We start from the raw sequence: 13,225 nt of genomic DNA on the forward strand, positions 1-13,225 counted from the left end.
GGTCTTCACCGCGGGGGGGGGCACTCCCCCCCTCCCTCCCTTCCCCCCCTTTCTCCCCCCCCTTTTCCCCCCCGCCCTCCCTTCCCCCGCCCTCCCCCCTCCCTTCCCACCCCCGCCCTCCCTTCCCCCCGCCCTCCCTTCCCCCCCCGCCCTCCCCTCCCCCCGCCCTCCCTCCCCCCCGCCCTCCCTTCCCCCCCTGCCCTCCCCTCCCCCCGCCCTCCCCCTCCCCCCGCCCTCCCTTCCCCGCCCTCCCTTCCCCGCCCTCCCTTCCCCGCCCTCCTCCCCCCCTCCCCTCCCTCTCTTCCCCCGTAGTCGCTCTCTCTCTTCCCCCCAGTCGCGCTCTCTCTTCCCCCCAGTCGCTCTCTCTCCAACAACAACATGCCCTCGATAAAGCCTCGGCACCGCTGGGCACTTCAGCTAGTATATATATATATATATATATATATAAAAGGATCCATCCGTCTGTTTGTCTGTCTGTATGTCTGTCTGCTATACACTCAAAAGTTAGCGTACCTACACATATGTTATATCAAAAGAAAGCTTATGATTAGGGGAGTCTCATAGGCGTATTTACTTTTTGGTCAGACAAAAATTGTTCGGACAGTATACAAAAAACGTTCAAAAATCCGCTCATTAGCGGTTGGCGAATCATATGGAGGAATCCGCTCATTAGCATTGAGTGACGTGAAGGTTGACCAATCCTACGGGGGGAGCGTGCTGCATCACGGGGGGCGTTTCATGGTGTGTGGGGGCGGGGCCTAATCTTTCAAACTGCCGTTAGTGCCTCACAAAATGGCGGCCGCCCCTCTTCACCCGCAAAATCTCCCTCCGGCTCTCACCTTTTAGCGGGGGAGAGGCTGCTTTAAATTAGACTCTTCATCTCTTTTTTCTCTGGCCGGCTGCGTGGGAAAACAGACAAAAGTTCGGATTTTAATTCTCCTTCCCTCTCTCTCTCCTTCCCTCTCTCTCTCTGTCTCTCTCTCCTTCCCTCTCTCTCCTTCCCCCTCTCTCCTTCCCCCTCTCTCCTTCCCCCTCTCTCCTTCCCCCTCTCTCCTTCCCCCTCTCTCCTTCCCTCTCTCTCCTTCCCTCTCTCTCCTTCCCTCTCTCTCCTTCCCTCTCTCTCCTTCCCCCTCTCTCCTTTCCCCTCTCTCCTTCCCCCTCTCTCCTTCCCCCTCTCTCCTTCCCCCTCCTTCCCTCTCTCTCCTTCCCTCTCTCTCCTTCCCTCTCTCTCCTTCCCTCTCTCCTTCCCTCTCTCTCCTTCCCTCTCTCTCTCCTTCCCTCTCTCTCTCTCTCCTTCCCTCTCTCTCTCTCCTACCCTCTCTCCTCCCCTCTCTCTCTCCTTCCCTCTCTCTCTCTCTCCTATCCTCTCTCCTTCCCTCTCTCTCCTTCCCTCTCTCTCTCTCTCTCTCTCCCTCTCTCCTTCCCTCTCTCTCTCTCTCTCTCCTTCTCTCTCCCTCTCTCCTTCCCTCTCTCTCTCTCTCTCTCCTTCTCTCTCTCTCTCTCTCTCTCTCTCCTTCCCTCTCTCTCTCCTTCCCTCTCTCTCCTTCCCTCTCTCTCTCCTTCCCTCTCTCTCTCTCTCTCCTTCCCTCCCTCTCTCTCTCTCCTTCCCTCTCTCTCTCTCCTTCCCTCTCTCTCTCTCTCCTTCCCTCTCTCTCTCCCTCTCTCTCTCCTTCCCTCTCTCTCTCCTTCCCTCTCTCTCCCTCCTTCCCTCTCTCTCCCTCCTTCCCCCTCTCTCTCTCCCTCCTTCCCTCTCTCTCTCCCTCCTTCCCTCTCTCCTTCCCTCTCTCTCTCCTTCCCCCTCTCTCTCTCTCTCTCTCTCTCCTTCCCTCTCTCTCCTTCCCTCTCTCCTTCCCTCTCTCCTTCCCTCTCTCTCTCCTTCCCTCTCTCCCCCTTTCTCTCTTTCCCTCTCTCTCTCTTTCCCTCTTTCTTTCCCTCTCTCTTTCCCTCTCTCTCTTTCTCTCTCTCCTCTCTCTCTCCTTCTCTCTCTTTTTCTCTCTCTCTCTCCCCCTCTCTCTCTCTCTCTCCTTCCCAGACAGACAGACAAACTCATATATATATATAAAAAAATTATTTCTACTTTTTTCATAACAACATGCCCTCAAAAAACCCTCGGCACCGCCGGGCACTCCAGCTCGTAGATAATAAACAGGATCGAGAAGGGAAATCAGAGGCATCACTTGTAGTAAAGCTGTGCAGCAGGAAAAGGGGTGCCATAAGTTCTCACTCACAGTCTGGCCAACATGTAAGGGTGGGAGATACAGGCAAATGCTCCGGGATCATTTCACAAGCAGTTGGGGAACTGCAGGTCTTTCAATGGACGAATTCAGTGGGCTCGTCCATATTTACCTTATGAAATTCTCTGTGCATTGGTCGGGAAATTCCTGGCAGGGTCATGTGACGGGGCACGAGAAGGGGACATTACTCAATGCTCTCGGACGCTATTTCTAACCCGGCGAAAACCACAAGGAGGAACTCTGCAAACTTCCTTCTTCGGTTTCTCCACAAACCGAGCAGAAAGGCAGAAGAATGTCGCTGGCTGTGAGGATCCTGGTCTGGCTGGTTCTTTACTTCCGGCAAGGTAGGATTCAGCATTTGAACAGACTGTGTTGTGATGGGGCGGGGAAATAGTGGGGCCATTTCCCAGTCTGAAAGCTGCCTCTCCGGGTATGGAAGTGGACTAGCCCAGGCCAAGTGTACTGCAACCAGGGCCTTCAGTCCTTGGAAGTGGACAGGAAGGGGGGGTGGTCAGGCACAGTGGAGGGGCCGAGGTTTGTGTCCTTAGCACCCTGTTTGTACCAACAAATAGTGAGGAACAAAATAGTGCGTCTAGTGGAAGCTTGCTTTCCGCCTGTTCCGATTTTGGGGAGGAGTACGATCCAGACAGCGAGAGGCAAGTGGCAGTCAGACTCAGTTGGCATTGCTAAGACCCGCCGACGGCAGTGCCATTCCTACTGTGGTGCTGCCCCCAGTTTCTGCTCCCGTCTGTGAACCAGGCACAGTACAAGACCGCACGCCGCCATTTCCAGCGGTAATTTAATGGTAAATATTGCCGCCCCCTCCTCCCCGGGTTTAACACTCTGAGGTCTGGGCAGACATTTTGCCCCTGTCGCATAGTCAGCTTTTTTTGCTACTCGGTCGATTTCAAAGTGCTTGTAGAATGTTCTGAACTCTTCAGGGTCTTCTAGCAACACGCTGGGTGTCCTCCTGAGGCCTCTCGGGCAAGAGGAGGAGGAGGAGAAGGAAACAGAGCTACAGCTGGTGGGAGATCAAACAGGAAGAGGCAGGCTCGCGGGAATCCCTCCCTTCCCCTCCCAGAAGCGTGTACAGGCCCAGGGCAACACACCCGCAGTTCTCTGAGCAGCAAAAGATAGGAGGCTGCACTGCTGCAGGGACGCTATCTCAGAGCTGTGTCGCCTCCTGCAACAAGACCTGTAACCAGCAGCACCCTCGCCTCTGAGTCAGAAGGTTGTGGATTCAAGTCTCACTCCAGGGACTTGAGCACATAAAGCTAGATTGGCGCTCCAGTGCCGTGCTGAGGGGGTGCTGCACTGCCGGAGGTGCCGTCTTTCGGATGAGACGGTAAACCGAGGCCGCTCAGGTGGACGTAAAAGATCCCGCGGCCACTATTTTGAAGAAGAGCAGGGGAGTTCTCCCCGGTGTCCTGGCCAATATTTATCCCTCAACCAACATCACTAAAACAGATTATCACATTGCTGTTTGTGGGACCTTGCTGTGCGCAAATTGGCTGCTACGTTTCCTACATTACAACAGTGACTACACTTCAAAAGTGCTTCATTGGCTGTAAAGCGCTTTGAGACGGCTTGTGGTCGTGAAAGGCGCTATAGAAATGCAAGTCTTTCTTTCACTGCTAGAGGAAGCCCAGCACGCCCTGGTGCAGGCAAGGTCAAATTCTTTGTCTTCGGCTCCTTCCTACCCTCAAAGGGATATAAGTAACATTTGTCAATCTGCAGTCCTTGTTTGTATTAAGCAGGTGACTGATGCCATGTTTGCCAAAGCAAATATGCTCACCACCTTCCCCATGGCATCTGGAAGCAGGATAGGGCTCTGGGCTTCACACAGATTGCAGGGGCTTCCCCAAACCCAGAGCCTGGTTGACTGCAGCCACATCAGCCTGCAGGCTCCTTTGGATAACACCTCTATCTTCATGAATCGTAAGGGCTTCCTCTCCACGAATGTGCATCAGGTTGAAAGTGTCCCATTTTCCTGGCAGCTGCCATTGCGATTTTATATTGCATCAAGCCTCCATCTGCATCCCTCCCCCGACATATTCTTTGCCTCTGGGGGCAAGGGCTGTCTTCCCCCCCGCCCCCCCCCCCCCGCAAACACTTAGTTCATCACCCCACTCAAATCCACACAGTGGCACAAGTGCACTAAGGTCAGATCCATGGGTCACCTTGGAGCCCTCATCGAGCTGAGCACTGAAGTCATCAAGCAATGATTCCGCTGCCTGGGCAGGTCTGGTGGCTCGGTGTAACCCAGTCCAGAGAGAGAGTCCTCAACGGTTGTGGTTTGCTGCAAGCTGTGTGACACTCATCTGCAATGGGGACAGTACGTAGAGCCACCATTGGACGAGGAGCTTCAGCGTGAGGTCGTGAAGAGTGGCGAGGAAGCAGGAGAGCTCCAACATTTACCAGAGCGTCTTCCCAGCAGCTCACTGAAGAGTGCTTCAGTCGAACAATCCCCACTCCCCTGCATGAACACTCACATCCACTCTCAGAAAACTGCCTCCACCCAAAGGCCAACATTGATATTTATGTCAATTAATATTGCCGGATCCCAGCAACCACAGGAATATTCTCAGAATAAAGGTTTGAACAGGGTTCATCCGTTCACACAAATGCCTACGAATGTTGTTTGATAATCGCTCCTGTGAAGTGCCTTGGCATCTTTTACTATCTTTAAAGCACTGCATAATTAGCATCATTGTTGTATGTAACCCGTGCTGTACCTGCCCTGGGAGTGTTTGATTGGACAGTGTCGAGGGAGCTTTACTCTGTATCTAACCCATGCTGTAGCTGCCCTGGGAGTGTTTGACGGGACAATGTAGAGGGAGCTTTACTCTGTATCTAACCCGTGCTGCAGCTGCCCTGGGAGTGTTTGATGGGACAGTGTAGATGGAGCTTTACTCTGTATCTAACCCATGCTGTACCTGCCCTGGGAGTATTTGAATGGACAGTGTACAGGGAGCTTTACTCTGTATCTAACCCTGTGCTGTACCTGACCTTGGAGTATTTGATGGGACAGTGTAGAGGGAGCTTTACTCTGTATCTAACCCATGCTGTACCTGCCCTGGGAGTGTTTGATAAGACAGTGTCGAGGGAGCTTTAATCTGTATCTAACCCCGTGCTGTACCTAACCTTGGAGTGTTTGATGGTACAGTGTAGAGGGAGCTTTACTCTGTATCTAACCCGTGCTGTACCTGCCCTGGGAGTGTTTGACGGGACAGTGTAGAGTGAGCTTTACTCTGTATCTAACCCGTGCTGTACCTGCCGTGGGAGTGTTTGACGGGACAGTGTAGAGGGAGCTTTACTCTGCATCTAACCCGTGCTGTACCTGCCCTGGGAGTGTTTGACGGGACAGTGTAGAGGGAGCTTTACTCTGCATCTAACCCGTGCTGTACCTGCCCTGGGAGCGTTTGATGGGACAGTGTAGAGGGAGCTTTACTCTGTATCTAACCCGCGCTGTTCCAGCCCTGGGTGTGTTTGATGGGACAGTGTAGAGGGAGTTTTACTCTGTATCTAACCCATGCTGTACCTGCCCTGGGAATGTTTGATGGGACAGTGTAGAGGGAGCTTTACTCTGTACCTAACACGTGCTGTACTTGCCCTGGGAGTGTTTGATGGGACAGTGTAGAGGGAGCTTTACTCTGTATCTAACCCGTGCTGTACCTGCCCTGGGAGTGTTTGATGGGACAGTGTAGAGGGAGCTTTACTCTGTATCTAACCCGTGCTGTACTTGCCCTGGGAGTGTTTGATGGGGCAGTGTAGAGGGAGCTTTACTCTGTATCTAGCCCGTGCTGTACCTGCCCTGGGAGTGTTTGATGGGACAGTGTAAAGGGTGCTTTACTCTGTATCTAACCCGTGCTGTACCTATGTTGGGAGTGTTTGATGGGACAGTGTAGAGGGAGCTTTACTCTGTATCTAACCCGTGCTGTACCTGCCCTGGGAGTGTTTGATGGGACAGTGCAGAGGGAGCTTTACTCTGTGTCTAACCCGTGCTGTACCTGCCCTGGGAGTGTTTGATAGGACAGTGTAGAGGGAGCTTTACTCTGTGTCTAACCCGTGCTGTACCTGCCCTGGGAGTGTTTGATGGGACAGTGTAGAGGGAGCTTTATTCTGTATCTAGCCCGTGCTGTACCTATGCTGGGAGTGTTTGATGGGACAGTGTAAAGGGAGCTTTACTCTGTATCTAACCCGTGCTGTACCTATGTGATACGCTTATCAATTACTTCATAAAAGGTGATGAGTCGAAGAAGAGATGATGAGTCGAAAGAAGAGATGAATAAGGCTTTTATTAGCTAAGAAGAGACCATGCTTCTTCGTGAGTGACTGAACAAGTCTGAACGAAACCCACACAGTGGTGGGTGGAGTCAGCTGAGGCATGCCTCCATACACAGCGCCACCCAGAGGTGGCAATATACAATACAGTGGTTTACCACATTCACCCCTTGTTTAATGTGAAGTCCGGCGGGGTGAAGGGTACTACAAGTTAAGTCTATCAGGAGGCCTTGTCTGACGTCCTGATCGTCGTGGTGACGGCGGTGGTGTTGCAGCATCCGACGTCGGGTCTGGTGTCTGGGTGGTTGGCGAAGATTCCTGGGGCTTTGGCATGCCGTCTGCAGGGGTTGGGTTGGGAGGGGTGGTGGGGGATAACAGTGGTAAGGGGGATAACGGTGGTAAGGGGGATAACGGTGGTAATTCAGGGGTACCCGAGGGTGCGAGATCTCGTATGGAGACCGTGTCCTCCCGCCCGTCTGGGTATGTCACCCAGGCATACTGGGGGTTGGCGTGTAGGAGGTGCACCCGCTCGACCAGGGGGTCCGTTTTATGCGTCCTCACGTGCCTCCGCAGTAGGACGGGCCCAGGAGAAGTCAACCATGCCGGTAGCGAGGTTCCCGATGTAGACTTCCGGGGGAAAACGAACATTTTCTCATGAGGGGTCGCATTAGTGGCAGTACAAAGCAGTGACCGAATGGAGTGAAGCGCTGCAGGGAGGACCTCCTGCCAGCGGGAGGTCGGAAGGCCCTTAGATTTTAGTGCTAAGAGGACTGCCTTCCAAACCGTCGCGTTCTCCCTTTCCACCTGGCCGTTCCCCCGGGGGTTGTAACTGGTGGTCCTGCTCGTGGCGATACCTCTTGTTAGCAGGTACTGCCGAAGTTCGTCGCTCATGAACGATGAGCCCCTGTCGCTATGTATATAGCTGGGGAACCCGAACAGAGCGAAGATGTCATTCAGACACTTGATGACCGTGGTACTGGTCATGTCTGGGCAAGGGATGGCAAAGGGGAAACGGGAGTACTCATCAACTATGTTGAGGAAGTACACATTGCGGTCAGCGGAGGGGAGGGGCCCTTTAAAATCGACGCTCAGGCGTTCGAAGGGGCGGGTGGCCTTGATCAGGCTTGCTCTGTCCGGCCTATAGAAGTGCGGTTTGCACTCGGCGCAGATTTGGCAGCTCTTGGTCATGGTCCTGACCTCCTCGATGGAGTAGGGCAGGTTACGGGATTTGATAAAATGGAAAAACCTGGTGACCCCCGGGTGGCAGAGGTCATTGTGGAGGGACTGCAGCCTATCACTCTGCGCGTTGGCGCATGTACCACGTGATAGGGCATCTGGGGGCTCATTGAGTTTCCCTGGCCGATACAAGATATCATAATTGTAGGTGGAGAGTTCGATTCTCCACCTCAAGATCTTGTCGTTCTTGATTTTACCCCTCTGCTTATTATTAAACATAAAAGCTACTGAACGCTGGTCAGTGAGCAGGGTAAATCGTTTCCCGGCCAGGTAATGCCTCCAGTGACGCACCGCTTCTACAATAGCCTGGGCCTCCTTTTCGACGGAGGAGTGTCTCGTCTCGGGGCCCTGGAGGGTCCTTGAGAAAAAGGCCACGGGTCTGCCCGCCTGGTTAAGGGTCGCGGCTAGGGCGAAGTCGGAGGCATCGCTCTCCACTTGGAAGGGGATGGACTCATCCACCGCGTGCATTGCGGCCTTCGCGATATCGTTCTTGATAAGAGTGAAGGCTGCACACGCCTCTGGTGTCAGGGGGAAGGAGGTGGCTTTGATGAGGGGCCTGGCTTTGTCTGCATAGAGGGGCACCCACTGGGCGTAGTAGGAGAAAAACCCCAGGCATCTCTTCAGTGCTTTTTGGCAGTGGGGAAGGGGTAGCTCCATTAGGGGGCGCATTCTGTCGGGGTCGGGCCCGATGACTCCGTTCTCCACCACGCAGCCGAGGATGGCCAGGCGCTTGGTGTGAAACATACATTTTTCCTTATTGTACGTTAGGTTCAGCCGTTGGGCCGTACGGAGGAAATTTGCTAGATTAACGTCGTGGTCCTGCTGGTCGTGGCCGCAGATGGTGACGTTATCCAAATAGGGGAAGGTTGCCCGCAGCGCGTTCTGGTCAACCATTCGGTCCATCTCCCTTTGGAAGACCGAAACCCCGTTGGTGACGCCGAAGGGGACCCTAAGGAAGTGGTAGAGGCGGCCGTTTGCCTCGAAGGCAGTATACTGGCGGTCCTCATGGCGGATGGGCAGCTGGTGGTACGCTGACTTAAGGTCGATGGTGGAGAATACTTTGTATTGCGCAATCTGATTGACCATATCAGATATGCGAGGGAGGGGGTACGCGTCCAGCTGGGTGTACCGGTTTATGGTTTGGCTGTAGTCGATTACCATGCGGCGTTTTGCAGTGGTTTTAACGACTACAACCTGGGCTCGCCAGGGGCTAGTGCTACCTTCGATAATGCCCTCCTTCAAGAGCCGCTCCACCTCGGAGCTGATAAAAGCTCTGTCCCCGGCACTGTACCGCCTGCTTTTGGTAGCGATGGGTTTACAGTCGCGGGTGAGGTTAGCGAACAGGGGAGGGGGGGGGACTTTTAATGTGGAAAGGCTGCAGGTGGTTTGCAGCGGGCGATTTAAAAGTTGTTGGTTGCAGACTGTGAGTGGGGGGAGGGGTCCACCGTATGCTAGTGTGACACTCTTAAGGTGGCACTGAAAATCCAACCCTAGCAGGACGGCAGCGCAAAGACGGGGCAGGACTAGCAGTTTAAATTTTTGATATTCAGTGCCCCCTACTGACAGGGTCACCACACAGTAGCCGCTGATGTCCATTGACTGGGACTTGGACGCCATAGAAATGCGATGGTGCGTTGGCAGAATCGTGAGGGAGTGGCTACGTACCGTGTCGGGGTGGACGAAACTCTCTGTGCTCCCGCTGTCGATCAGGCAACTGGTGGCGCAGCAGTTTACCGCGATATCCATCATGGAGCTGGATAGATGGTGAGGGAGGGCTTGATCCAGCGTCACGGAGGCCAGTATGTGGCTTAGTGAGTCACTATAGTCATCCGCCGAGACGGTGGTCGGTTCCGGTGACGAAATGGCGGTTGAGTGCGTTGGATACGATGGCGGCGGATGCCATGCGGCCGGGGGTACACAAAATGGCGGATAAGATGGCTGCTCCCACGGCCCGCACGCTGCGCTGCTGGCTGGCTTCCCCTTGCAGGCGTTAGCGTAATGGCCTTTCTTCCCGCAGCCCGAGCAGGTAGCTGTCTTAGCTGGGCAGTGCGCTCTGGGATGTTTTAACTGGCCACAGAAATAGCATTTTTGGGCCTGGTTACTGGGCATCGAAGCAGTTCTTACCGGAGGCTGCTGTCTCGGTTGGGTCGCTGCAGCGGTTGGTGCCGGGGGCGGCGGTCCCGTGTCCCACGGTTTCGATTGCCATGTCTCGGCGCCGTTACGGGGGTATGCCTCGAGGTTTCGGTGGGCCTCCTCTAACGAGAGCGCAAGGGCAATGGCCGTCTTCAGGTCGGGTTCCTTGCTTTCTAGCAGTCTCTGCCGGGTGTGGTCTGACTGGAGGCCCCTGACGAAGGCATCACAGGCGAGTCCCTGCGCGTGCTCCACAGCCGTTACCGCTTTACAATCGCAGTCTCTGCAGAGTGCCAGTAGCGCCCGTGCAAATGCCCCTACCGATTCTCCCGGTTGCTGCCTGCGGGATCCCAAGAGGTGTCGGGCGTAAATTGTGTTCACTGGGCGCGTATATTGCCCTTTTAGTAGCTCGAGGGCCGCCACGTACGTATTAGAGTCCCGGATTAGCATATATACTTGATGGCTCACCTGGGCGGTCAAAATTTTCAGTTTGTGATCCTCCTCTGTAACCTGTGAGATTGCGAGGAAGGATTCAAAGCAGCTCAGCCAGTGTTCAAACTTGGCTGATGCACCCACATCTTGAGGGTCGAGGTCCAGGCGTGGTGGTCTGAGGGCTCTCAGCAATGTCTGCTGTATCCGTTGCTGTTGTTGCTCCTCAGGTGTCGCCATTTAACTTTTAGCTAATAAAATTGATACGCTTATCAATTACTTCATAAAAGGTGATGAGTCGAAGAAGAGATGATGAGTCGAAAGAAGAGATGAATAAGGCTTTTATTAGCTAAGAAGAGACCATGCTTCTTCGTGAGTGACTGAACAAGTCTGAACGAAACCCACACAGTGGTGAGTGGAGTCAGCTGAGGCATGCCTCCATACACAGCGCCACCCAGAGGTGGCAATATACAATACAGTGGTTTACCACACTATGCTGGGAGTATTGATGGGACAGTGTAGAGGGAGCTTTACTCTGTATCCAACCCGTGCTGTACCTGCCCTGGGAGTGTTTGATGGGACAGTGTAGCGGGAGCTTTACTCTGTGTCTAACCCGTGCTGTAACTGCCCTGGGAGTGTTTGATGGGACAGTGTAGAGTGAGCTTTACTCTGTATCTAACTCGTGCTGTACCTGCCCTGGGAGTGTTTGATGGGACAGTGTAGAGGGAGCTTTACTCTGTGTCTAAACCATGCTGTACCTGCCCTGGGAATGTTTGATGGGACAGTGTAGAGGGAGCTTTACTCTGTATCTAACCCGTGCTGTACCTGCCATGGGAGTGTTTGATGGGACAGTGTAGAGGGAGCTTTACTCTGTATCTAACCCGTGCTGTATCTGCCCTGAGAGTGTTTAATGGGACAGTGTAGAGGGAGCTTTACTCTGTATCTAACCCATGCTGTACCTGCCCTGGGAGTGTTTGATAAGACAGTGTCGAGGGAGCTTTAATCTGTATCTAACCCCGTGCTGTACCTAACCTTGGAGTGTTTGATGGGACAGTGTAGAGGGAGCTTTACTCTGTATCTAACCCGTGCTGTACCTGCCGTGGGAGTGTTTGACGGGACAGTGTAGAGGGAGCTTTACTCTGCATCTAACCCGTGCTGTACCTGCCCTGGGAGTGTTTGATGGGACAGTGTAGAGGGAGCTTTACTCTGTATCTAACCCGCGCTGTTCCTGCCCTGGGTGTGTTTGATGGGACAGTGTAGAGGGAGTTTTACTCTGTATCTAACCCATGCTGTACCTGCCCTGGGAATGTTTGATGGGACAGTGTAGAGGGAGCTTTACTCTGCACCTAACCCGTGCTGTACTTGCCCTGGGAGTGTTTGATGGGACAGTGTAGAGGGAGCTTTACTCTGTATCTAACCCGTGCTCGACCTGCCCTGGGAGTGTTTGATGAGACAGTGCAGAGGGAGGTTTACTCTGTATCTAGCCCGTGCTGTACCTGCCCTGGGAGTGTTTGATGGGACAGTGTAGAGGGAGCTTTACTCTGTATCCAACCCCTGCTGTACCTGCCCTGGGAGTGTTTGATCGGAAAGTGTAGAGGGAGCTTTACTTTGTATCTAACCCATGCTGTACCTGCCCTGGGAGTGTTTGATTGGACATTGTAGAGGGAGCTTTAATCTGTATCTAACGTATGCTCTACCTGCCCTGGGAGTGTTTGATGGGACAGTGTAGAGGGAGCTTTACTCTGTATCGAACCCGTGCTGTACCTGCCGTGGGAGTGTTTGATGGCACAGTGTAGAGGGAGCTTTACTCTGTATCTAACCCGTGCTGTACCTGCCCTGAGAGTGTTTGATGGGACAGTGTAGAGGAAGCTTTACTCTGTATCTAACCCGTGCTGTACCTGCCCTGGGAGTGTTTGATGGGACAGTGTAGAGGGAGCGTTACTCTGCATCAAAACCGTGCTGTACCTGCCCTGGGAGTGTTTGATGGGGCAGTGTAGAGTGAGCTTTACTCTGTATCTAACCCGTGCTGTACATGCCCTGGGAGTGTTTGATGGGGCAGTGTAGAGGGAGCTTTACTCTGTATCTAGCCCGTGCTGTACCTGCCCTGGGAGTGTTTGATGGGACAGTGTAAAGGGTGCTTTACTCTGTATCTAACCCGTGCTGTAACTGCCATGGGAATGTTTGATGGGACAGTGTAGAGGGAGCTTTACTCTGTATCTAACCCGTGCTGTACCTATGCTGGGAGTATTGATGGGACAGTGTAGAGGGAGCTTTACTCTGTATCTAACCCGTGCTGCACCTGCCCTGGGAGTATTTGATGGGACAGTGTAGCGGGAGCTTTACTCTGTGTCTAACCCGTGCTGTAACTGCCATGGGAATGTTTGATGGGACAGTGTAGAGGGAGCTTTACTCTGTATCTAACCCATGCAGCACCTGCCCTGAGAGTGTTTAATGGGACAGTGCAGAGGGAGCTTTACTCTGTATCTAACCCATGCTGTACCTGCCCTGGGAGTGTTTGATGGGACATTGTAGAGGGAGCTTTAATCTGTATCTAACGTATGCTCTACCTGCCCTGGGAGTGTTTGATGGGACAGTGTAGAGGGAGCTTTACTCTGTATCTAAGCCATGCTGTAGCTGCCCTGGGAGTGTTTGACGGGGCAATGTCGAGGGAGCTTTACTCTGTATCTAACCCGTGCTGCAGCTGCCCTGGGAGTGATTGTTGGGACAGTGTAGAGGGAGCTTTACTCTGTATCTAACCCATGCTGTACCTGCCCTGGGAGTGTTTCATAAGACAGTGTCGAGGGAGCTTTAATCTGTATCTAACCCCGTGCTGTACCTAACCTTGGAGTGTTTGATGGTACAGTGTAGAGGGAGCTTTACTCTGTATCTAACCCGTGCTGTACCTGCCCTGG

At 53.5% G+C, this 13,225-nt stretch overlaps 1 protein-coding gene across 1 annotated transcript in view; it reads left to right on the forward strand.

The window, feature by feature from the left end:
- The first annotated feature begins 2,397 nt into the window (after positions 1-2,397).
- LOC147098764 (uncharacterized) overlaps positions 2,398-13,225 on the forward strand; it is a 115,146-nt gene continuing 104,318 nt past the window's right edge. Inside the window, exon 1 of the mRNA XM_085969434.1 lies at positions 2,398-2,578. Coding sequence (XP_085825560.1) covers positions 2,527-2,578 — 52 coding nt within the window. The 5' untranslated portion in view covers positions 2,398-2,526. The remainder of the gene's footprint in view (positions 2,579-13,225) is intronic.

Source organism: Somniosus microcephalus, chromosome 28 (assembly GCF_052327205.1).
Source record: "Somniosus microcephalus isolate GS21.2 chromosome 28, FLI_Smic_1.0, whole genome shotgun sequence".
Taxonomy (NCBI): Eukaryota; Metazoa; Chordata; class Chondrichthyes; order Squaliformes; family Somniosidae; genus Somniosus; species Somniosus microcephalus.